Below are 26,328 nucleotides of genomic sequence, written 5' to 3'. Positions count from 1 at the left end.
TAAGAATGTGCTGTGTTTTATCTTTCTAGGGAACTTGAACTCACTGGAAATATTTGCCTGTGCCCTTATTTCTGCAAAATGATTGCTTCTTGTACATTTCGTGGCACAATATCCAGTGATTGGCCTTAAAAGTGTGTCCAGTTTTATGTGAAAAAGTGAATCTGGTAATGTTTTATTATGTTGGTTGTACTGCGTATTGCCACAGTTTGTAAATGAAATGTCCGGTGAGTGGTGCTGAAACATTAAAGCTTCATCGTGTTACTAAATAATGTATCAGCTACACTGAACCCAACAGAGCAGTCAAAGCTCCTCTCAATGAGGTCATAAGGGAGCATAGTTTTTACATTATGAAACAGATGTATCAGAAAATCACTGATTGGAGGATGCCTTAATCAGTTATTGACAAGATTGAGAAACATCCACAAATTAATTTTCCAAACTGCTTGTCCCATGCTGGGCTGCTGGGATGCTCAGAGACACCAACCCAATCTCATGGCAATTCGTACATATTATACAAGGTGGCTGATTTTTGCTAAATAGTTCATATTTTATGAGTTCCCCAATTCGTATGCATTCATAAGAATGACCTACACTCTTAAAAATAAAGGTGCTTCACGATGCCATAGAAGATCATTTTGTTAAAATGGTTCCATAAGGAACCTTTAACATCTGAGGAACCTTTCTGTTTCACAAAAGGTTCTTTGTGGTGAAAGAAGGTTCTTCAGATTATAAAAAGGTAAGAAAGAGATGGTTCTTTAAAGAACCTGAATGGTTGTTTGTGGAACCAAAAATGGTTCTTCTATGGCATCGCTCTGAAGAACCTTTTAAAGCACCTTTATTTTTAAGAGTGTACCCCTAACCCCACCCACGAACATACACATCACTGGGGTCTAGACAAATCGTAAAAAATCGTACAATTTTACGAATTCATATGATTTAGCCACCTTGTAAAATACGTACAAATTGGTCGTGAGATAGTGTTGGAAACACCGTAGATAGTTGGACAGTCCATCACATGGCTGGCTTGAGAAACATTGCTTACTCATTCATTAAATCAGACAATGATTATTAAAGGGAGCTTGACATAAAAAAAATGAACACTGAAATATATATGCAAGCCATAGTGCATGTTAGTTTCTTTTCAATTAATTAGTCAAACCAATTTACAAAATGGTTCATTAGCCAACTGGTCTGAATAAAAACATGCTTATGCTTATACATTTAAAGGAATACTTTTTTTTTCAGTAATATTCCTCCCCATTGACAAAGCTTTCAGTTCACAATTTTGCATGCACGTATTTAAATTTGACACACTGTAATCAATCATGACACATGACAAGGACACTAACATCAAACCTAACACGACATAATAAAAGATTATGATAAGTAAATAAAAAAAAAACAAAAAAAACTATTTTTTCATATCTTCCATATCCGTTATCTATTAATGTTGCAACTGGATGAGTAAACTTTTTTTTTTTTATATTATATTATATTATATTATATTATAATTGTGTACACACAAATTGCTGTATCACTGAGTACGCTAAGTTCAGAGCACATCATCAACAAAATGCAAGAACTGTCCAGATTTTAACAGCAATGCAGAACATTTTGATAATGCTTCAAAACATGGAGCTCATTTCTCAACACTTTGCACAGCTGCTTCTGGGTACCTTGAGACAAAATGCAAGTTAGTTAGCAGTCGCTGATCAGAAACGCATCTCTCAGCACCCTCAGTATTTAAAGTAATAGCTCACACAAAAATGAAACATCTGTCATTATTTAGTCCCGTCATTACAAAATGCATGATGTTGTTTCTTCTGTGGATTACAAAAGAAGAAACTTTTCTATCTGGTCTCATGGCTTTTTCGTGAGATGCGATATACGTACCACTAAGTACATTTCACTGTAATTTTCAAAAGAAATGAACACTAGAGGCAGTAAAACTGTCACACCTTTTGTTCACACAAAGTACGATTTAAAGTTTTGATTAATAAAGCGTAATTTTCACACAATTACTTTAAGAATATTATGTTTAAAACAATTTTAATATGCTGGGAGATTTGAAAACTGATTCTTTTAAATGTTAGCATCACATATTCATCTTCATATCTATGGGTTTTCATAGCCGGTAGGGAGATGTACAGTACTTGAGAGTTGAAAAGCTCTGGTACGTACTGTATCCTGTGTAACTATGATTCGACAAAACAGTTAGAATCTGTGCACATGGAAGATTCAAATGGCACGCTTGTGTCAACAAATGTGTTTTTATATAGAATATGCATTTCTCAACACTGTCGGGAAGGTATAGGGTTGGGTTTGGCGTCCCAAGGTATTTGACCTCTGAACCACCGCAATACGTACCTGAAGCAACATAACAAAATACGTACCTATATCAACGTAATAAAAACGTGCCAATGTGTCACGTATTGAACCTGTATTTTAATGCCACTCAGTGGACATTTCTCTTTGAAACTGCCACAAAACATGCAGTAAGGCACGAAAAAATGATGCTGCAGAGGTACGTATTTTTAGAGGACTGGGTTGATCTCTTTGCAGCTCTTTCCCATAAAAAAAAATAAATAAATAATAATAATAATAAAAAAATTTTTACAAGAAAATACTATTTCAGTTCTTCTGCTTTAAAATTTCATGTTTAATTCAGTTTGTTACTTTGCAATTCTTTGTGAAATTCACTAGGTATTTCTGATAATTGCTTCTACACTAATGTTTTTCAGTGCAAATAAGATGTGTGAATATTCTTAATTTCTTTTAGCATTAACAATCTTTTTGGGGTAAATTTATAGTTGTTTAGTCCTCATACATATCCATATCATCTCATTTAATCATCGATATGACAGTCTTATTCTATCTGACCTCATTCTCTTATCCCTGTCCACATTCCTCTAGCCTGACTTCATGCTGGGTTTGGGAATTATTGGAGCCACATACTCAGTGCTGACTCAGTCTCTCCAGGGACCTTCTGTGCTGGTCAAATCTCATGCTGACAGACGTGTGCACTTTATTGAATAGCTCTGATGCATGGAGTATTGTGATGGACAATAATGATCATTTGAGACTGTAGTCTATAAAGTCACAATGTGGGATTCTTCAAAGCTGCACAGAATTCAGATTAAAACCATGTTCTAACCAGACACACCACAATACATAATAAGGTATCTTTTCAATATTAATCAGAGTTTTTGCTCTAACCACCCATGATTGTGAACAAGACATTCTAGTTTCGAATGTGGCATTGCAGCTAAAAGCTCAGGTACTGATTGGGTTTTGTAAAATATATTAATGATTTAATTTAAGTTTGCAAAGCAAAGATTGCTTCAATCACTGTGCATGTATTTTGCATATTTTTTAGTAATTTGATTATGCACTTATCAATTTCATTGCAAGTGCGAGACAGCAGTTTGCTCAGAGAGAGAGAGCCTTCCCAGATGCTCTTCTGATTGGCTGTAATTTGTGATTGATTTTGTCACGTGTCCAGTGTGGTCAGACAAACTGCAAATTTGCTACAATCTTGTTGCATTGCATCTAGTTAAGACACAGTGGGAAGTCTTTTCCCAGAATGCAATGTGGCAACACATATGTGAAACTTTCCTTGTGTTAAGCCTCCAAAATAAATATAATAGGAGCAAAATCATGATGCGTCTACGCATTTTTATGACAGCTGCCATTTCGCTGAAAGATGGAGACTGACTCATCTGTCTATGATGTTGCGAGTGACAAATGACCTGCTCTGTCTGTCACTTAAATGCAAGAAAAACAGAAATAATCCCATTGTGATGGAAAAAAAAAAAAAAAAAATACTGAAACGTATATAGTTTAAAATAGAAAATAATTCTCAGTACAGTTTTATGGCTCTTAAAAAATACTGCAAGTTAAACTGCAAACATGCAACAAATTATGCAGAATTGAGGGAGAATGGAATGAAATGAAAAATGATTATAAAACTGCTGTAAATGTAGTTTTACTTAATAATAATTTTCATGTAAATAAAACATATGTTCTTGTTTTTATGTGTGCCTATAATCTTAATTTAGAAGCAGTCATATTGCATTACTTCAATAATGTAATATCTGTACAACGTAAAAATACATAATATAAAATATATAAAATAATCCTCTCATTTCATGTTATATATAACCTTGCCACCAAATAGCAGTGAACATGGCAACAGGAAACGGCATACGTATGATGGTGGAGTTAAATTGGGTAACGGAGCATGGGTGTAACATAGTAATGTAGCTATTACACTGCCTTCTCTGCATTTCACTGTGAGCGTCCTATAATTAACATGCAGGGTTGTGTTTGTTTTTAGCTTTAAAACGTTTTGAATTGCAACCTCTGTATATGGCTAACAAGCATACAACATCCGTAAAAGCACTTTATTTATATATAACATACTTTATGCAGAAACAGCTGCTTGATTGTGCTTTTCACCTGTTTTCATGTCACTCATATTTCTTCATTATCATGCTTTCTTGGAAAAGTGGAGTAAACAGTCAGCTACCTTAGGTGCTTAGTGTAAACAATCTATAAAATACTTTGCTTGCCTAAAACCCTTGAATACGAGCATTAGCTTTCTCCTCCAAATCCCCGTAAAGCACAAACCACTGCATATTTATAAATCTGTACGTTTGTGGGTCATATGGAGGATGCTTTGCATACATACTGTAGCTGTACTAAAGCTGACTAAGGCACATTAATTCGAAATCCTTTTTTAGACACAGCAGGGCATGATATGATAATTAAACATTAACAACAGTCCTGACTCATGAATAATTTACAGCCAGCAAAGACCCATCTTAAGACGTTATTAGGAGTGGACATATCGATACTGCAAACATCCGAGCTGTAGTTCCTCTTACATTTAGATTTTTGGTTTGAGAGACCCTCAGGGGAAAAAAGCAACCGACCTGTGGCCTCGCTGCAATTCCTCGATTCCACCTGTGCCAGAGCCTCTTGGAAGAGGAAACAGTTTGTCATCTTTCATTATTGATAGTTTGATTGAGTGGGGCACCCAGAGCGAACTCTGCCTCGCTGCTGCGGTTCTGGGTTAATGCATAGCAGAGTGAGGAGGGAGAGTGCATGTTTGTTTTTATACTTGTGCCTCTGTTTGTCCAAAGAAGGATGGCATTTGAGACAACACTTCTTAGATGTTCCATCTTATGTGTAACCAATTAGAGGCGATTTTAGGGGCGGGTTTTTATATTATTTCACCTGGTCTAAATTGAATATGAGCAGCATGAAAGGATGAACCATAAGGAATAAAAATTATAATAAGTGATGGTGTCTACACTGGATGTGGCACAGCATGCCTATATTGTTATCCTATATGATGACTGACCTATATTGTTGAATTAACAGGGTTATGATGCAACCCAGGCTCAATGAAAAAAAAAAAAAAAAAAAAAAAAAACATGCTTGTGACAATGTTTCTGCAACACCAATATTATGCACCTTTTATGACAGTTTTAAAGTGAAATGTCCAGTGAGTGGTGCTAAAACATGCATTCAATTCGTGACCGTGGCCATGTTTTTATTACATTTGTTCAGATATGTATTGTGCCATTTTTATTATGTTGCTTCAAGTACGCATTGCGTTTCAGAATTCAAATGTGCAGGGAGTGTCGCTTAAAGATTAATGCTCTATCATGTTTGGAAAATAACATACCTCTGACACCAAACCCAACCCTAAAACAACCTGATAATGTTAATGAATACAAAAGTGATATAAAAAAGGCATTCACTGATGCAGTCGTGCTATTTTAACTTCCTTCTACGCAGGTATCACATGAGCTACTGAACAAACCTACTGTGTTAGAAAACGCAGCTGCAAATGTGATACTAACATTCAAAAGTATTAGTTTTCAAATCTCACAGGATGTTAAAATTGAAGTCATAACATAATATTGTGCATAGAATTATGCAAAAATTAGGCTTTCTTAATCAAAACTCAGGCCCTGTAAATCATACTTTGTTTTACTGCCTACTAGTGTTCATTTCAACTGGAAACTGCAGCGATCCATACATATAGGTACGTTTTTTTTTTTTTTGTTTAATTTTGCTAAAACGTAGACAGAGGCACGTATTTCCAATGAGCTTGCATAGTTCAGATGATGTTACTGCAGTTTTGGGAAACAGTCGTGACTAATTATTTCTCCAGTGATGCACTATACTATGGTAGTTAAACAGTGAGTTATGTTGTTGCATGGGAAGCACATCCCTGATTGGCTACTGTAGTTTTATGCAACCTCTGGGTTAAACTCCCGATGGGGTATATTTAAAGCAGATCAGGCAACTCATGCTGGCTAAAAGAAAAGTAATTTGCTATATGCAGGACTATGTTTTGTAGAACTCTGGCCAAAAAGAGACAAACAGTTCGAACACCAAAGTTCGAAGCAGAGCTGAACTCAAAAAAGGCAAAGCTTCTTCATGTGATCACACTTTCCACCCAATATCATTAGCACCTTCATTTTCAACACGGTTTGTCAGTGCTGTGAACCATTAACAGATATCTTTCACACACCCCAAATAGAAGCTTTCCCAAAGATAACCTGCCCCCTAACTGTTTTAGCAAGTGTGACATAAAGTTTTACCTATAATTAAAGTTAAACAAAGAACTTTGATGCTGATATGAACAATGAATTCAAGAATGACGTCACACAAAATGGCTGCAAAGTTCAGGCTAGATACAAACAGTGAGATTAGTGAGATAATTTTAACCCTCTTAATATTAAACTAGAAGTTTCGACCAATTGACCGTTCGCAAACAGCTTGATTGACAGGCGATTTGACCAATCATAACGCCGATGCCGCCATTCTGACCGACAAACAGATCAGACAGGAGAGTAGAATAACTTGGTTTAAATAAAATACATTCTGATGTTCATTCATGTTTTTGCGTACTTTAAATAAAGACGATCTGTTCACGCGTCATTGATCTAATAAGGCAATACACTGTTTTGTCATGACACATTAAAGAGCCACAAAATTGCATTTATTGTTTAAATTTTATATCAGAAGTATAAAATCTTGTCTGTCGGTGTGTTGTCAGTTTCCTCTTTGCTCTGCGATGTATGTTTCTCTGCGTTAGAACATGATGTGTAGGGCGGCATTGTTTGTCGGACATAGCAACAGTAACTAAGGAGGGCAGGTTTTTGCGAAGGGTCAGTTGTGATGGATTTCGGATCAGAATGTTGAATTCTAAAAAAATAGAGGGCGGGGCTAGATTTTAGCACACATTCTTGACATCTCTAGCTCACAGCAGACTGACGCTTGAGAACGTCAATTTGAAGGAAGGATTATCATTTCTGAGGGGAAGCAAATTTTCAGATTTTGACTTAAGATTATGAAGACAAACACTTTTCAAGAGATGAATTGTTCACCACAAGACTAGTAATGTGCACTAACAAAGTAAACAGGGTCAGTTTTGATTTCAAGAGGACTTAAAGACACAGATGTTATAACAGCAATGGCACTTACCTCAGTCCATACAGAACAGTGCCATCTGGATGGAGCCGAATCATTCGGTTCTTCACCGTCACACCGTGTAGGAAAGACTTCTTGTCATTCAGGAAGTAGGTATCTGGGAGCCATAACTGATCAGCCACGCGGTTGTCCAAAGTGAGGTTCAAAGCCATCTCAGCATAGGCCAACCGTTTGTCCCTCCAGCTTTGTTGGAAATACATGGTGATGGTGTAGTCCTGCAAAAAGGCACAGAAAATCAGATTCGGGTGTAATGAATGTCTATTTTTTACTGTTAGTTTCAAACAAATGGCATATAACTTCACTTGGCAAAAATGCAACACTTTCCTTGATGTTAATATGCAAACAGATTTAAATGCAACTGCAGTGTAATCCAATAAATATATTTTATTACACATCATTGCCCTTAATCAAGAATTATGTTTCAAGTAAGACATTTCAAGTTTGCTCTGGTTTGACAGAATTGTAACATGCAGGAGGGCAAACTCATTATAAAACATTTCTATTGAACAAGAAGGTAATGAAAACATCACGAAATGGATTAAGATGTGTACCAGCATTGATATTGATCAAATAAGCAGCAAAATATACCGCTTTGATGGGATTAGGTCCATCTGAGCACTGACTTTTGGATGTAGGGCAAACAGGATTGGCTAAGGACACTCTTAAGATCCACTGATATGACTCATTGCTGCTTCAACGTTAACTGTGAACTGGATTTTAATGATAAAGCATTCTGCACAGACACTAGTCTAATGTAATAAGTCCACATTTAATTCTGCTGCATGATTTAAGGAAATGCTGGGCAAAGATGTAAAGTGTTTGACTTCCCATTCATTCAGTCACTCAGCAAGGCCCTTGTTTATGAATTGTATAAGCTACAATATATTTCATAAACCAATTTAAAATGTTCTGTACAGTTGATGACTGAAAAACAACTTAACATCATAAGTTTAAATTATAGTTTACCATAAATGGTTTTCAGTCCAATACAACACCCGAAGTTCAAAGACAATACAGGTGATTATAAACATATAACATATAAAGATATAATTAAAGTTAGCATGAAATGGAAATTCACCCAATATATTTTCTAAATGCATCTTTTTTTCTTTGTCTATGATCCATTTGGATGTATGGCACAAAATGGAAGAAAAGATATGTCGCTATACTTTCATCATTTTTTTTCTCCCAATCTTATGTAGCACAGCACCTTTCTCTACATTTTTTAATGTCCAGGGAAAGGGAAGTAAAACAAAACATCCGATAGAAGAACTTGTGGTACAGTATCTTCAAAACACTACAGTACAAAGAAATTTCAGCAGTACCTTCATGATGGATAAATCAAAGAGACACACTTGTTCTTGTAGAAGAAGAGAACGGGGGAAAAGTGAAGGAAAACAACTTCATACTTGAGTGAATACTTCGAACAAATTAAAATAAAACCTTCTGACTGGAACTAGATGGAAATTCTCCAGTGGCCATAAATGGAGGGATTGCAGTTGGAAGAAAACATGGCATTGTATCGCTGTCTCTCTCTCCCTGGCTTTCTCTCATCTTTTGTCTCTGATATCTGTCTTTTTGACTCTCTTTAATGCCCTTGTTAAATGGTACAACATAGTTCCTGAAACTTTTTATTTCTTTTTCAACAAATTATTAGAAAATGTTGATTGCTGTTCTCAAAAGTCCAAACCAAATGTTTATTATTTTCTCATTTCTAATAAGGTTTGCAATTTTTACAAAACTGTTACTTATTAAGGTAAATCTGCCTCCTGCCAGTTGAACAATTGTTGCGATTATCCATAAAACTGCATGCAACAAATAAGCTGAACGGCAATCTACAATTTTATAACAATTATTATTTAATACTCACAGACGAGGACATACAATACATCATGAATAAAGTTTATATAACTGTGTTTATTTGATTCATGTGTGGCTAGAACGTAACTTCCACTATTCTACTACTAAAACAACCAGTTGTGATTTATACAGTGTATTTTAAAGTTTTACATATACTAAGGGATGGTCAAAATATTTGTTATTTTGTATGTCTCTGTCTGTGAGTATTAAATATTTATTTATTTTTTTTAAAGTAGATCAGGTTTTTTGTTCTACACAATTTCTTAATGAATTACTTGGGCTAAATAAACAACTACTGTTTTCTAGGAATTAATATTAACCATAAAAATTAAATAGAAAAAAAAGCCTAAATTAACATTTAGTATGAGCTATCAAGTTTATCTCACGTGGTAATTCTGTAATTATTGATATATAATTACAAAAATTTCAAAATAATAATTCAAGACATGTCTGTACATTCTGTCAATTACAAACGAAACATTTGTGAAGCTAGTGTGCTGTCCCTTCAATGCCTGGGAGCGATTTCATGCAAAGTTTAATCTAGAAAAATCTCACTGTCATCGGATTTTAATTGAATTTCACTTGGTGCTTGATAATGCTGCGACCAGAGCTAATTAACACACCTGCAGTTTAATGCAAGCATCACATGAAGAAGACGGCCTGCAGCATAAACACTGTCTAAACCTGATGATGGGTTTCCAACAATTCATTCTACAGCAGTGATACTCACAGAAATGAGTCAGATTAAGAACAAAAACTATTTTCTAGTAAATACATGGGTTTTAAACTAGGAAATACTACAGTAGATGTTCCTGCTACGTTCGGTTCATGTCAGAGTGACTGCATTTGTGCACACGAATGCTACCATAATATTCTCATTACCAGTGTAGATTTTCTTTGAGCTTCAAATGTCCAAATTAGGGTCTATACAATTTAGTCTGAATGCGTTTTAAGTACTGTACTGTTGTTGAAGAGTAGCTATTTTTGGAGGACTCACAAGTGTACAGTGGATATGTATATTTCTTTCCTGTTTACTGTTCCTGTTTACTGTTAATCTTCTGGCGTGATGGAAGAGAATAGTTTGGGACTGGGGCACGTCTTTATAGTGATATTATCCAATCAGCAATGTTGCAACATTATTTCTTTTATTTAATTAATTTAGTTTTTAAATTGATTTTGTTGTACTTGTGCTAAAGAAGCTACCTGTCTGATGTGAAAAAAAAATATATTGCCTAAAATGTCTATTTAATTCTGCCCAAAATCACTCTAACATACATCACAGTGTAATTACGACTTCTAGGAACTTGCTTGGAACACTTAAACGAAGCATATATTTAACCAGTAGCCAATTTTCTACTCCATTTTGATTGCCTCATCAACCTTTTTCTCAGAGGCAAAACTGGACAGTGAGAAATGTCAGAGCTGTAAAATGAACTTGCCCAATACATAATCTTCAAAGTACCTCTTTGAAAGAAGCGTTTAGTTATGACTTTTTCTGAGAAGGAAAAAAAAAGTTAAATTGTTTCTTAAAAATGAGGAGCTAATGTATTCTGAGCACAGTGTCTTCTGTTCACACATCTTCTCGGCTGGGTTTATTTTAGTCAGGTGAAGACTGCTGCCTGTGATGATTGTCGAAGGGCCCTCTCTGATGATGAGGACACGGCATGCCTTAGGGGCCTCTGGGAACTGAAGTCCCCACAAGTGCCATAAGTTTAGCCATCTAATTGACACAGGAGGGTGTTAAGGTAGCGAAGCACACCCAAGCCCACTTCACAGGATGAGATGACCTCCGATTTATTTAGGGGGGGTTACATTAGAATTAATGGGGAAAAGTCACGTGAAAGGAGGCAATGCTTCCATTGCGATATGACTGGTTATAATTGGCTGTGATTGGTTCATGCGATACATCGAACCTCTTGTGTTTGTGTGTGTTCCGTGTTCGCAAATCTTAGATATAACCGCTTTGTTACATCAAAATAAGACTTAAAATGACATGAAAACATGATATATGGGAGTTTTTAGTGGGAAATCAGCTTGGTAAAATTTTAAAGGGGTCATCGGATGCTAAGTTCACTTTTACATGTTGTTTGAACATTAATGTGTGTTGGCAGTGTATATACACATCTACCCTATAATGATAAAAATCCATGCAGTGGTTTTTAATTAATCTGTAAAAATAATATCCCCTTTTTTCAAATCGAGCCATTCTCAGATGCGTCACACCAACAGAGGCTGCTCCCATGATAGTTGATTGACATGAGCGTCTTACCTCAGGTCAGCTCTAACAGTCCGACCTCCATTGTTTTGATGCAGAGCAGGGATGTAAGTTTCTCAGATTGAGCGATTGAGGTGTTGTGTTGCTGGATGTAATAATGAACATAGTGGTCGTTATTTACTCCCGACATCTGAGCCGCTGAAGATGCAGTGGATTATGTTTGTTTGTGAAGGGAATGCACCTCCCGATCAACATTAATGCGTCTGTGTGTTCGAACAAATCATTCGTAATCCAGCTTCACCTACAGCAGAAGTGAGTATAAGGGTTTTATGAATCTCTGCAATCACCTTTCCTAATAACGTGCTAATTAGCAAGTTTGGTGGGTAAACGCGGTAAAATGCGGCTAAAGTAAGCGATCTCTCAGAGCAGCTCTTTACTCCACAGAGAGAAGAGAGGAGCGGGGCGAGCAGAGCTAATTTGCATTTAAAGGAACAATCCATCAGAATGGGATGATTTTTGCAGAGCTCATTTTGACAAGGTAAAAAGGGTGTTGTTTTACACAGCCATTAAGAATTTTTAACCAAAGTATATTATAGACTTTTCATTAAGACCCTAAAGAATCATATCAACTTGTGGAAAATGGGCATCCGATGACCCCTTTAAGTAAAACTCAGTATCTGTGACCAATATTTACAGTGCTTTGATGACCGATGATCTGAAAAATTCAAAAGATGAACTATTAAAGGGGTCATCCGATGCCCATTTTTCACAAGCTGATGATTCTTTAGGGTCTTCATATAAAGTCTATAACATACTTTGGTTAAACATTCTCAATGGTTGCGTAAAAACACTCTATTTACCTTGTCAACATCAGCCCTTTATGTTATGTTGACATTATGTTGCATGTTTCTTTAAATGCTATTGAGCTCTGCTCGCCCCGCCCCTCTCTTCTGTGGGGTGATGAACCGGTCTGTTTACTTTAGCTGCAAAACTTGCTACCTAGCACATTATTAAGAAAGGCAGTTTGCAAAGATGCATAAAAAAACCCTTTATACTCACTTATGCTGTAGGTGAAGCTGCACCACGAATGATTTGCGTGAACATAGACACATTTATATAGATCGTCGGGCACATTCCCTTCAAAAACGAAAGTAATGTTAATCCTTTGAGTTGTCAGCGGCTCAGATGTCGGGAGTAAACAATGACTGCTATGATCATTATTACATCCAACAATAGAACACCTCAGTTGCTCAATCAGAGACATTTTTGTCTTCCCCTCACCGGCGTTGAAACAAGGGTGGTCGGAGTCGAACTGTTCACAGCTCAATCAGGGCGGGTCAAAGGTAAGACAGTCGTGTTAATCAACTATCATGGGAACAGCCTTTTTCGGTGTGATGTCACACTGACAAGAAGCTGAGAATGGCTTGATTTGAAAAAGGGATATTTATTATAAAGATTACAAAAATACCACTGGGTGAATTTTTATCATAATAGGGTGGTTGTGTACACACACTGCAAACACACATTTTTGTTTAAAAAAACATGTAAAAGTGAGTTTTGCATCCGATGACCCCTTTAAAAAGAATAGCTGAATATAAGTTAAGAAATAAAATATATTGTTTAAATGACTGCCTAAAAAAAAAAAAAAAAAAGTGTAAAGAGATCTGCAGGGAAAGGGGTTCTAGTTAGGACCAAGCAATCAAATTAATGTCGAAGCAGCTTTATTTTTCTGGGGTTCTCTGAAAATTTCCCAATACGAAATCTAATCTAGGATCATATTTCCTGCTGTCAAACCATTATTATACGACAGCAACCTGAGGAAAACCGATCCAGGTGCAGCACTTCCTCTCTGGGGTGCTTTATGGATTCAGGCCGCAGTCATTGAAGCCGAGGTGCTAATAAAACCAAAGTCCCTGACTCTGCATGAAGAAATGATGAATGCAGTAAGTCTGCATGGGGTCTCCACGGTAAGTATGTATAGGGAGTTGTCAGCAGAAATTTAGACGACTGCTCTTTAAGTAAACTGCTTTTTAAGGGCTCCAGGGTGGTGTTTAACTTGAGGTGATGGTCCAGAGCCAAAAGGTCTACTGGTGCTACATAATTGGTCATGACCGCAGTAATACATAATCATGCATACTGATCATTTTCTTACAGAACACCATGAAGACTCAATTGAACGGCCCTGAAACATAATATATGTTTCTTAAGAAACACAGCTAAAGTATGCAGATAATGTCAAGCTTATACTCAAAGAAAAGTCTGCTATAGACTATAAGTCTGCTAAGTCTGCGATATTGATATATTGACATATAGGCCTAAATAAAATTTTACTGATCTATTCATGAGGTTCATCTTTTTAATATTCTAGCAACAATCAGCAACAACAGTAATAACAGTAAATGCCAAATCATTGTTACTAACCATGTTGACTTCTGAAATGGAGTCAATACTGGCGATATTTATACTCATTCCGACAATGACTGGAGGACCTACAGAAAAGAAAAAGAAAGAGAGAGAACAATTTAGGCAATTGTAATATCATTGTATTGCAGCATCAGCATAGGACGTTTATCTGCAATGAGAAGAACGAGGAAAAAAAAAAAACTCTAAAGTGAGGCCCTTTGAACAGTATAAGCCAGATACACTTTAGCATGTGGATATCCATTTCACTTGGTACTAAGTGCTTCCAAAAAACTTTCTAGTGATTATTTCATTCTGTACTCATTGTATCAACCCAGAGCCTTGTAAACACAACTTTGTTTCCAGGCGGACTTAATCCTGAGCCCTTACTCATGGAAGTTCTGTAACACTCACCAATCGCATGCTTGCCAAAAAAAAAAAAAAAAAAAAAAAAACACCCTTTCCAGTTTTGTTTGCAATATGCATCATCAGATGGTCAGTGAACAGACTGTGGGTGTGCAGTCTGAGACTATTATGAGAAAAACAACCTTGTAAACATTGGCGGAGTTCGCATTTTCAGTATGTGGGTGCAAGTGTGAGAACGCCTGTGTTACAAAAAGCTCCAAAAAATTGAATAAAGCCTAGTCAATAACAACTGAATAAGCCAAATAGCTACAGTACAAAGAGAAAATACATGACAGTGGGCCAGACTTACTCATGACATTCATTATTTAGACAAAGCATTTACCTCAAATAATATCACTGTATATTAAAAAAAGTAAAAGTGCATTCCTATAATATATTCTTATAAAAATTGTGAATTGTTTGTAGAATTCAGTTAATTAAAAATCAAAAATTACTATTAAAAAAAATTATTATTATTTGTAAGCACATGCACATAAATCTAAAAATGTAGCATTTTAAAATATATCTTTCATAGGAGAGCAGGTGTGTTTCCACCAGTGTATTGCATTAGCAGAGACTTTCAGAGACAAACATTTACACCATTACGGTCTAAAATGGCTGCTGTTGCAGTGCATGTCAACATTTCCTTAGTTGCATTAAAAATTCAGAGGTTTGTTTTAAACACTTAACATGGTGGAGTTTATTTTGAAGAATCCATGTCAAATATCAGCAGAATTTACTAGAGGTGCCATTTCCTTTATTTATTTAATTAATTTTTTAAAATTTATTTTTGAACTTTACTTTACTTATTTGTTTGTTTGTTTGACCCACAAGTGCCAAAATAGAGAACTTGCTACTGGTTAACATTGTCCAGAAGTCCAGATGGCCAAAGCGACATCAGAAAAAAGACTAATCATTTCAGAGAAAAAAAGAAATGTATTAATTTTTTAAGATTACACATGAATACATACATAAATAAATAAATAAATAAATAAATATTTGGACTAACATGCACCAGTCAGTCATGCACTATCACAAGTTCTTGAGAGATTCGCAAGGGAATCAGTCTTTTGAGCATCTTTCAACGCATCTGTTAATTTAATTCAGTTATTAAAATAAATAAATACATACATACATATTTGGACTAACATGCACCAGTCACTCATAAATTATTGAGAGATTCATAAGGGGAAGATCTTTCAAAGAATCTGTTAATTCAGTTATTTAAAAAAAAATAAAAAATAAATAAATAAATAAATAAACCATTCTGCTATTATATACCTTTTTATTGTTAATTTCACGGTCCCTTAAAGTTTTTTTTTTTTTTTTAACAGTATATATTCTGACATTTCCTTTGTTTGTCATCCATCTTCTGTGCTGTCTTAAAAATATCTCTAAGATGCCATCCAGACCCAGTGAAGAAAAAAAAAAAATCGTTTTTTTGACTGCAGTTTTGAAATATTTACTAACTGAGCACTTGACTGAGAGTGCAGTCTTCCATCTCTCTGTGTATCCTCTCCATCTTCTTTGTGCAATGGTACTTTTCACCCCCATCTTTTCACTGCTGACATGTTTGCACGCCGTCCCGCCACACTCTTAAATGCCCGCAGTTCCGTTACTCTCTCACCGCACCTCATAAAATCAGAAGAGGAAGAGAACGAGAGAGAGAAACGGTGCTCGTGGAGCAAAAGAAAAAATGGAGCCATTTTCCTGTGTGTTTTGTGAAGGCAACCAGCAAGAATTTTCCCAGGAGATGTCAAAGTACATTCATTGGCCAGTTGTAAACAGCGAAGCCTGAAATCTTCCGCACGCTCCTGCCGCTACATATTTTTGACCCGGGCTTCCATGAAACGAGGGAACATTGGAAAACGGTGCCCCGGATACGCTCTCCCACGGCTTCCACGCCGCAGCTCAAAATAAAACCACTTACCTGAGTCTGATGCTCTTAGAGTGAAAGTGTGTTTTGGCCTACTCTCCTACTACTTCGATCATTAGGAAGTGCTGCAAATGTTAGCCATCTTTCTTATAAACACTTGTACTGCCACAGCTTCAAAGAATGTTCCAGGTTTAAAATGAATAGAGTGTCTATGACATGCTGCCGTATTACAACTTGTCCCTTAAAAGGAGGAATGCATTTGATACAGTGTAGTTCAATTTACCTGCACAAAAAAGGTTATAGAACAATTTGTAAAGGCAATGTTTCATTTAATTTTCATGTTTACATTGCTGGTTAGTCCCAGAGCACTACATACTCACAAATGACTGAAAATGTGTGCAACTAAACAGAATTTCTTGTAACAAATAAAAAAAAAAATATATATAATAATATTATTTTAAAATGTTTCAAGAATGTCCCTAACAAATTCAGTTTTTACTACAAATTGGTCATAAGTAGTTTACTTATTTACTTATTTACTTTTTATTTACTCTTGTATTGTCATGACAAGAAAATATTAGTGTTTTTATTTTATTTTTTTCACACTAAAAGAATGTTAATATGTATACTGTTTACTTCAACTGGCTATACTGCTAAAACAGTGAATATTTTAATGTTTACAAATTGACCCTATTCATCTCCATTGTAAGTGCTTCACTATAACTCAGATTAACTCAGATATACTCAGATTTTTGCTTTCTTGTGAATAAAACAAAGACAAGAGACCAGTTTGTCATAATCAACATTATGCCACAAATACTGTCGTCTAATCTAAACTTGTACTGATCCTGGGAATATTTCCTCTGATTGGATATTATCAAAGATTAAAGATACAAGGCCATTCATCAGGACTTTGTTATTTCAATTTCATGTAATGACATTTAAAACGTCTTTAAATGAAAATGCATGACCCAAGTATGCTGCTTTTTCTAATGAAACACAGACAGCACAAAATGGACAAAAAATAGAAGCTGTCAAATGTTCAATAGGACTATTTTCGTCATTGCTCCTTTTAAATACCCTGACATTTTGAATTTATTTGGTTAATGCACCGAGGCACCTGTACATCCCCCTTTCTGAAAGCCAGCACCAGCACCACCTCAGGAATTCAGTGTGTTTCCACCAATTTTTCCCTCTCCAACTGCACTGGCAGATGGCACTATCATCTGTATACATATTTAAATGACAAATGTAAGGCAGGTGGCTTCTCTAGAGACGCTATCTCCATTCAGAGGACCACTTTTCTCCCCCAGTGCCTTTGTTTTGCTAAACTGTGGCCAGATCACATGGAGCCAGGCCCGACACAGCAAAAAAAAGAAGAGAAAACCAGGTAGAAACAGCAAAAATAGCAGTTCTGACGGAGCACAAATGCCAAGGATACTGCGTCCCGGGCTGAATTCTCGTGGGTCGCCGCTTTTTCCCTAAGCAGGTTTTCACTGACACAGCAATGTATCTCTCCTGCAGGTAATGATGACGGTAATGCCTAGCGTTTGTGTTCAACCTCTTTCCTTAGGAGAGAGCTGAAAGTGCTTACTGGTGGGGGGTGAAGGAAACTCATGGCAGTCGATCTGGGTGATGTATAGCCGCAAGTCTTCAGCATAACAGCGGACTGCCAAGAATTTATCGCCCCAATTAGTTCAGAAGTTGATGAGCTTTCACCGCATAACGGAGCATAATATAAATATGGATCTGTGTGTGCTAAACAAATACATACCTATAGGTCAGGAGTCCCTTACCAAAGGTAGGATTATGTGTGGTGCCCTACAGCACCCTCTACTGATGCTAAAGGGTCTTGCAAGGCTATTGCATCTTTCTGCGTTTGCTGTAAAGCATTCTGTTTCATTCCAAAGTCAAGATATCAATAAGACTGAAGTGCGTGTCAGCGTGTAGATAGATCAGAATCTAATAGATAGATAGACAGATAGACAGACAGATAGATAGATAGATAGATAGATAGATAGATAGATACTTCCTATAGGTAAATGTTTTCTTAATCCATGGAGGAAAAAATGCAACTGCATGTGGATTAAAGTAAGGACAGGCCCACATCCCTTTCATCAACGCAGTCACGCACAGCACCATACATGGAGAAATAGAGTGGCGAAGAAAATACCACTCTTCCACCCGATTCAAAATTCTAATCATCAACTCATTGCTTAGCAACAGAGGGGTTCCATAGCAACACGGCGGCATTGTCACTCTTACATTGCAACGAGAGACACGGTGCTTTTCATACATTGTATTCAATCTGCTTCATTTTTCCCCTCTCATGAATGGCCAAACGTTGGCATCGTGTCCTTTTGTCAAATGAGGAACATATATGACGACTCTGTTAAATCATTAGAGATGGAACACTGAGGAGTGGACTAATATATTAATAGATGTTCCAGGCGCATGTTTAAAACATGAAGCGTTATCATGTGCCAGGATGAAAGGAGAATACTTATATGTTCCTCTACCTGACATTTATAGCTATTAACGCATTATTGACATTTAAATGTCTGGATGTGGTGAGTCACAACTAACAATGTATTTATCATGCTTAAGTAATCACAGGAATCACCTACACTAAAAAGAACACTAACTATAAAGCAGGCTGATAATAACCATTTGACTGAATGTCTAATGGTAGAACAAAATCACACAAATCAGTTTTATACCCTATTCATCGAAAGTTGAAATTCACCTGCATCGATTTAAATGGTGGCCCTCACTTTATGCATTGTTATTTACATTGTTTTATATTGTAATACTGTTGTTGGAAATGGTCAAAATACTTTACTTAACAGTACTTCAGCATTAATGGACATTTGGAGAGGTAATTTGTGTATCTGTAGCAAACAAAACAACTTTGTGACGCTGACAGCCTTTGATGAATTAAAGCACTCTGCAAACCCAGAGGCCAGAACAAAGAGATAAATGTGTACAGTTCTGCAAGTTTTACGAAACTCAGCAAGCAGCCATATGGCACTGCACATTTGCAGAAATACACATCAGCAAGACGAAGAAACACCTAGTCGAACTGCGTCAACCTACAGTACACTTTCAGGACTATACTTTGCTTGTTCCGATTTATAACAACACACTGTATGTACATAGAAATAAGCTGTGTGAATAATGTTGTTATTATAACAGTGCACTTATTGTTCATTGGCAGTATGGTTTTGCGGTTGTGGTTTAAGAACTAAGCTAATGGTGACCTAAAAGTAGCCTAAACCACAATGCAGTTCATGCTAACTGATTACATTTATAATTCCATGATTTTGAGTAAATGTTGCTTGTCATAGTGTCGCAGAGTCAGAATGTTACACTTTTCAGGTAAATCAAGAGAAAGAAAAAAGTGCAACAAAGGTACATTTTAAAAAGAGTCCAAGTTAAGTAGGTAACACACACACACACACACACACACTGAAAAATAATCCCAAACCTAATAAGCATTGAGGCAATATTTAGACCCTAAAATTGATTTACATGCTCATTTTTACCATTACAAGGGCAACTTTTTAAATCTTTTGAAGTTTATGAGTCTCTTTCATGTAAATTCTTACATTTTTTCAATAAATGCAATTACAACAATATGACACTATAGGATATAATATCACAGGATATACATGTAATTAGAATAATATAATAGTATTCATTTGATATGTAACAAATCAAATGAAATCAGTATATAAAAAAATTGCACTGCAGCGCTGCATCTGAAGTGGCATTTAGATGTATTTACACAATGCAGTAGAACTGGTTTAACATTAGATTATTATTATTTTACTAACATTAGATAACATAAGATTATTGGCTTAAATATATAGAATACAAAACTGTGAAATGTTATACTTTACATACGAAACTAAAAGTGATTAGATAGCAGCTAGTCATTGATTCATTTATTCAGTTGATTCATTCAAAACCGATGATTCATTCAGTAATAATTGTCTTTATGATTTATTCACCTGATTAATCATTGTTAATCAATAATATATATATATATATATATATATATATATAATAGTATGTTTTATTTCTTTTTTCACATTAAACAATGTCCTATATGTTAAATGTTAAATATGTTAAATACCCTGAAATTTTGCATTTATTTGGTTACGAAACTAAAAGCAATTCTAGGTAGCAGCTAGTCATTGATTCATTTATTCAACCGATTCATTCATAATGGATGATTCATTGAGGAATAATTGCCTTTATGATTAATTCACCTGATTTGTTTGAAACACCACTGTGTGATTATCTGTGACGCAATAGTTCTGCAGTGGTTTTGTTGGAATTATTATTTTCAATGAAATATTTTTTCATTGGCAAAACAAATGATATTGACAATATTTTGGCAATACATAATCTTAAAAGGAGAACAAACAAGCTGACCCGAAAGCTGAGAATGATGAGCTGATGAAATGCCCGACGTAAAACCGGGCATAGTGTCATTGGCAAGCCGGTTGTTCTAACTGCATACGGAAGGTCAATGGTTCCCAAAGGATCTTTTGAGGTATAATAATGAAATGGGTTTTCAAACATGCTTCCTGGCCATTGAGCCAGTAGCATCCATCTCAGGCCCTGCGATAAATGACATGTCTTTCACTGTGTATTTATCTGAGACGATCACAGGGCCGTATCCTGTCCTTGACAGATCCCTCCTGACTCCCAAGGACTAGTCTTCCCCATCCATCACCGGGGGTGCGAAGAGGGTCCCGTGGGGACGTGCGTTATTGTGTTGCGGCTTCACCTGCAGTGTGCCTCATCCAAACATGCGGTTTGTAAGTGAACAATGAAGTGTGCTTTCTATGGTTACGTGCCTGCTAATAGGCCTCCTTATTCTCCTTCCAAGCATAACCGCCTTACACGCACATACAATGCACGTTCCTCTAGTAAAAGAGGACCGCAGCGCGAGAGGATGCAAACAGAACAGCCTCCTCAAGCGTTTTCTCTTCGACCGGCTCTCTCCCCATAAATCAGAAGGCATTCTCTGCTCATCGGGATAGAGATCATTTGTGCAGTGCTTGTCCATTTATCGCCCGTTCTGACAATGCCGCACTTTTGTGCTGAATGCGCGCTACTTTTGCATCCAGTGTTGATGCACGTTCAGCCCACACACGCCAAAAAGGCTCCTTTTCTTTTAAGCGTCGGCACATGGGAGAGAAGCCGTGTGGCTGCTTGCAGGAGTCAAGTTAATTAATAGGGAAACTAGCTGGAGCATTGTAGGTGTATTCATTATTAATTAAGAGACTTTATGCCAGCTGGGAGAGATGTCAGCAATTAGGGGAGATTTTGCGGTGTGCAGTTGTCCTTGGATATGGGAGTGTGTCCCCTGTGAGGCACAGCGTGGTCGCAGAACACTTTGAGTCATGCGGGCTTATCAGGCCCATAACTTAACTGTTTGGGGGGTCGTTGCATTTTATCATTAGTAACTCTTTTCTCAAGATGAGCTCATTTTCTACTGTAATATAACCGGACAACCTGGGCAACATGTGAATAACGGGGATTTAAAAAAGAAAAAAAAAGGTAAATCCATACACTGTAAAAAAGGATTGCGTCCCCACTTCTTTCCACTACAGAAAAATAAAGCCAAAACATCACAGTATGGCCGCTGTTATCTTGAACAATGACTTCATTTGGAGCCCGAGTCTGCTAGTAGAGATTAATCTGAAGCCTGAGTCTGAACAGTTGTGATTCATTTGGAGCCTGAGTCTGTGTAGAGCTGATTCATTTGGAGCCCGAGTCTGCTAGTGGAGATTAATCTGAAGCCTGAGTCTGAACAGTTGTGATTCATTTGGAGCCTGAGTCTGTGGAGTAGTGATTCATTTGGATCCCGAGTCTGCACAGCAGTGATTCATTTTGAGCCAAAGTGTGTGCAGTGGTGATTTATTTCAAGCCTGAGTCTGAGCAGTAGTGATTTATTTGGAGCCTGAGTCTGCGCAGTAATGATTCATTTGGAGCCAGAGTCTGCACAGTAGTGATTCATTTAGAGCCTTAGTCTGCACAGTGGTGATTCATTTCAAGCCTGAATCTGAGCAGTAGTGATTCATTTGGAGCCTGAATCTGCGCAGTAGTGATTTTTTTGAAGCCTGAATTTGTGCAGTAGTGATTTATTTGAATCCCGAGTTTGTGCAGTAGTGATTTATTTCGAGCCAGAGTTTGTGCAGTAGTGATTTATTTGGAGTCCGAATCTGTGCAGTAATGATTTTGATGTGAAGCCACAATGTGAAAGTCCCGCCCAAACATCCACAGACCTAATCGCAAGCTCACGATCATGATGCCACACCTCCTTTTATATTATTGAAAGGCTAATTACATGTATACAAATAAAAAATTTAATTATTTTCATTTATTCATTCATTCAAGTATCGATAAGGGTGTCAAATGAAAATATATAAATTATATCAATAAAATTTACTTTTTACAAGACATGGCACAGTGCAGATTGCAAACCTGTATCTCCTGTATGTACACTATGGTTGAACACATATAGAGCACATGGCAATCAATATTTCCAAAACAATAATTAAACTTGTGCCTGTACTTATCAGGTGATTGACCACTGCTGATCCTATCAGAAGCAGTTGTTCAAAACTATAAAGCATGAGATATTTACCAGAGCATTTTAAAATAATTGATACAAGACATTAATGGCCAGTCACCAACCACTACCACCCTCGTTGTTAAGACTTCAGCCCAGCATTGATATCTCTAGAGTACTTTCCATCTAAAACTGCAGCCTCTCTAGCCATCTAGTCTGACCTCATGGAGGCCAGAGTCTGCAAGATGGCGGTGTGTTAGCAGTTAGTGCAAACTATTTAGAGAATGCGCTGGTGTCCATGACAACCTAAACCTTAGGTGGGAGCAAACCCACTGCAGCAACATGATGTAATGTACAACATAGAGTATTTCAATTTGTTTCTCTGTTCTGTGTCATTGTCATATTGCTGCTATAGTAGGTGATTACTTATTGGCTTGAATCAAAAAAAGCTCACCTGTAATTCTAAATGTGGCTTGGTTGTCTCATTCAGTTAACGTCTATGGAACTGAGATTTGCACAGTTTGAGGCATCATTCATGTGCACTCAATCATTAAAAAGGTTACTAAAAATAATTTTTTGAAGAATATTTTAAAAATATACACTCACATTAGATGGTTTTTTTATTTTTTATTTTTTTTTATGTAGAGCAGGTTGCCTCAGGTGGACAGACATGTTAAGGGATAGTTCATCCCAAAATGAAGGTGAGTAAATGATAAAAGAATTTTCATGTCATTCAAATTCTTGACTTTCTTCTGTGGAACACAAAAGGAGATGATTGAAGAATTTGTCTCAAAATATCTTATTCTGTGTTTCACGTATAAAAAGAAATGCAACCCAGGCTCATCATTCCTCAAAAGATGATATCACTTTGCGACACTTTCAAAAGTGAAATATCCAATGAGTAGCACTAAAAGCATCTTTAGTTTCATTTGAAAAATACAAAAAGATTGTGTCAGTTCAAAAAGTGTCCATCTACACTAAACCCTACCAATCTAAAAACTAAACCCAACCACAACATTTTAAATCTCATGGGAAAACATTATTTAATGATGTGACAGTTTTGCATTAGTAAGTCATTATTAATCAATAATCTGCCACTGTAATGAAAAATTGTGTGAAAACGAATAAAGGTGTTGGTGTTTTACTGTCACAAGTGTTCATTTCAAATAGAAACTGCACTGAATTGTACATTTTTTGGAATTTTGCAAGACTATTGATAGGGACTTTCATCATTAGCCAATCATTTTCCAATTAGCCTGTGTTGAAGAAATGATGTGAGGTCTGTTCAGATCCCTAACCCTAAGAATTAGCAAATATTGATGCTTGCCTTAGCAAGCACTACTAAAAATGTAGCTCATCTGCAGAGAACAGCAATGCGTCTATGCGGTAACTCCAACCTGGTTTAATATCAAGACACATGGCAAAACCAAAGGCCTAGAGAAGCCTCATTCTTGAGGGAAAAGGGTTCATGTTCACAGCTTTACGGATGTGTCGCCACCATTTCAAGCTTTGTTAACGGCGGGATCCGAGACCATAAAACCCATTTTAGAGGCGATGACAGCTAGATTTACTGTAAAGTGCCATCTCCAGAGTGAGGGGCTCAAACTGGAAGGGTAGGAGAGGGTAGGTAGACAGGCTCTCTCTTCTGCACCTTGTGTGCAAAACAACTGCACAGAAGTTCCCCATTTCCTGACATTGGGGGAGTTGTGGTAATGGCCAGTGAACCATTGAATGTTCAGTTGGATAATTGGGCCTTCCTGCCCAAATCAAACACAGCAGACACATGTTTGTCCCTTTTTCTGGCATTTTATAGGGGCCCAGTGAATATGCTGTGACATATTTCCAATGCTCCACCCACAGAATAAACTCTATTTGACTGGCACTACATCCTCCATTTTGTCAGATGTGTTTGTTAGGCTTGTACAGCTGTGCAGTAATATACAACGGGAAAAAGTAGAGAAATTATTGTATTGCTTAGTAAGGGCAACAGAAGGTTGTTTTCTGACACAAGGCACTAAAAATGGTACATCACAGTAACATTGTGGCCAGTGTTAAGACAGGGTACAGACATATACATCCTCCCAAGTTAAGATTTATCCAAAGCACCTTGCCCGTGACAGTCGCATGTAATGCACAGCAATGCATTAAGCTTGAAGGAGAAGTGTCAGCTTGTTCGTTCCATCAGAGTGACTACATATCATCAAACACACACACATACACTGTTGTCTAGGGCCAGGGATAGTAAATCACATTGCTAACGAGATGGTCTGCCCTCTGGCTACTCCGCACTGCTATTTGTCCAGGACTTGGCAACCATTTGGATTATATATCGGCCCTGCGATGTAAATGTACGTGTGAGATGTGCTGCCATATAGCACTTGAGTTAGGAGTCCTATATGTTTGCATCTACAGAGGATAACCACGTTATCAGACGATGCACCATTATTCTAATCTAATTTCATGTTTTGTTTTTTTCTCCTTTTTGTTTGAAATGCCTATGATTCAATTTTGTTTAAGAGAAACTGGCTTTTGAGATGGGCAATTTCTCTGCATTATGATACTGAGCAGCTACAAATGCTTTATAAATGTTTCTATTACATGTTTATTACATAGTTATAACACATCTGAGATATTTTGAGTGGCATTTCTTCAAATTCCAAGCTAATTTGCAATGTGTTGATGTAACAAAGCTTTTAAAACATTGCCTATAGTACTACAGTCGAAGGAGACGCTGATAACCCAGCACAGGAAAAACACTTACTGCTACAATTTACAGGCCACTGCTTTTTATTAGATTTCCTGCAGTCCATGGGGGCCACTTACATCTTGGGCAAAATGGTGAGCTCCTCAAAGATAATGTAATTAGCTGCCTTCAGTTCATAGTTTCATTTCAATGGTCTCTCTCTTCGACTACAGGCCTTACTCTTCAGGGAGCAGGACACCCCACTTTTTCATATGAAACTGGAGTACCAGGGAGACTAGCAACAGTAATCTGATGTGGGTTTTATATTTTATATCCACGTATTAAAATTGGCACACCATATTCGAATAAACACAAAAGCAAATGAAATTTAAGAGCTGTAGTGAACAGACTGTCATGACATCTATTTTGGTCTACTGATCAGACAGAGATGTTATGACTTTTGAAGACTTGGAACATAGTGCGTAAGTCATCTGGACTGCTTTACCATTATTTTGAGGTTTGAAAGTCTCAAATCGAAATGTTAATGAAATGGAGACACACTTAAATACACATTTGTAAAAGTACACTTTTAAAACGCATTCTCCGCAAAAATGTGAAATTAAAAATTTTACTGTAATGTTTTAAATCATGTTTTAGTAACATTTTAAAGTACACTTATTTTGATGTGTCAACTAACATGCTAAACCACATCTAAAGCACTTGCTAATAATTTTAATTATAGTATTTTACATTACATAAAAAGGTAATATACTTTAAATGTACTAAATTGG

The 26,328-nt window shown here is 36.6% G+C and overlaps 1 protein-coding gene across 1 annotated transcript in view; it reads right to left on the bottom strand.

Annotated features, from left to right (window-relative positions):
- Positions 1–26,328, bottom strand: part of gabrb4 (gamma-aminobutyric acid type A receptor subunit beta4) — a 53,686-nt gene that overhangs the window by 16,624 nt on the left and 10,734 nt on the right. The window contains exons 3-4 of the mRNA XM_051093185.1: positions 14,006–14,073; positions 7,504–7,724 (exon numbers count right to left, since the gene is read on the bottom strand). Coding sequence (XP_050949142.1) covers positions 7,504–7,724; positions 14,006–14,073 — 289 coding nt within the window. The remainder of the gene's footprint in view (positions 1–7,503; positions 7,725–14,005; positions 14,074–26,328) is intronic.

Source organism: Labeo rohita, chromosome 21 (genome assembly GCF_022985175.1).
Source record: "Labeo rohita strain BAU-BD-2019 chromosome 21, IGBB_LRoh.1.0, whole genome shotgun sequence".
NCBI lineage: Eukaryota > Metazoa > Chordata > Actinopteri > Cypriniformes > Cyprinidae > Labeo > Labeo rohita.
The sequence above is the reverse complement of the archived record's forward strand: the minus strand, read 5'-3'. Positions and strand labels throughout refer to the sequence as shown.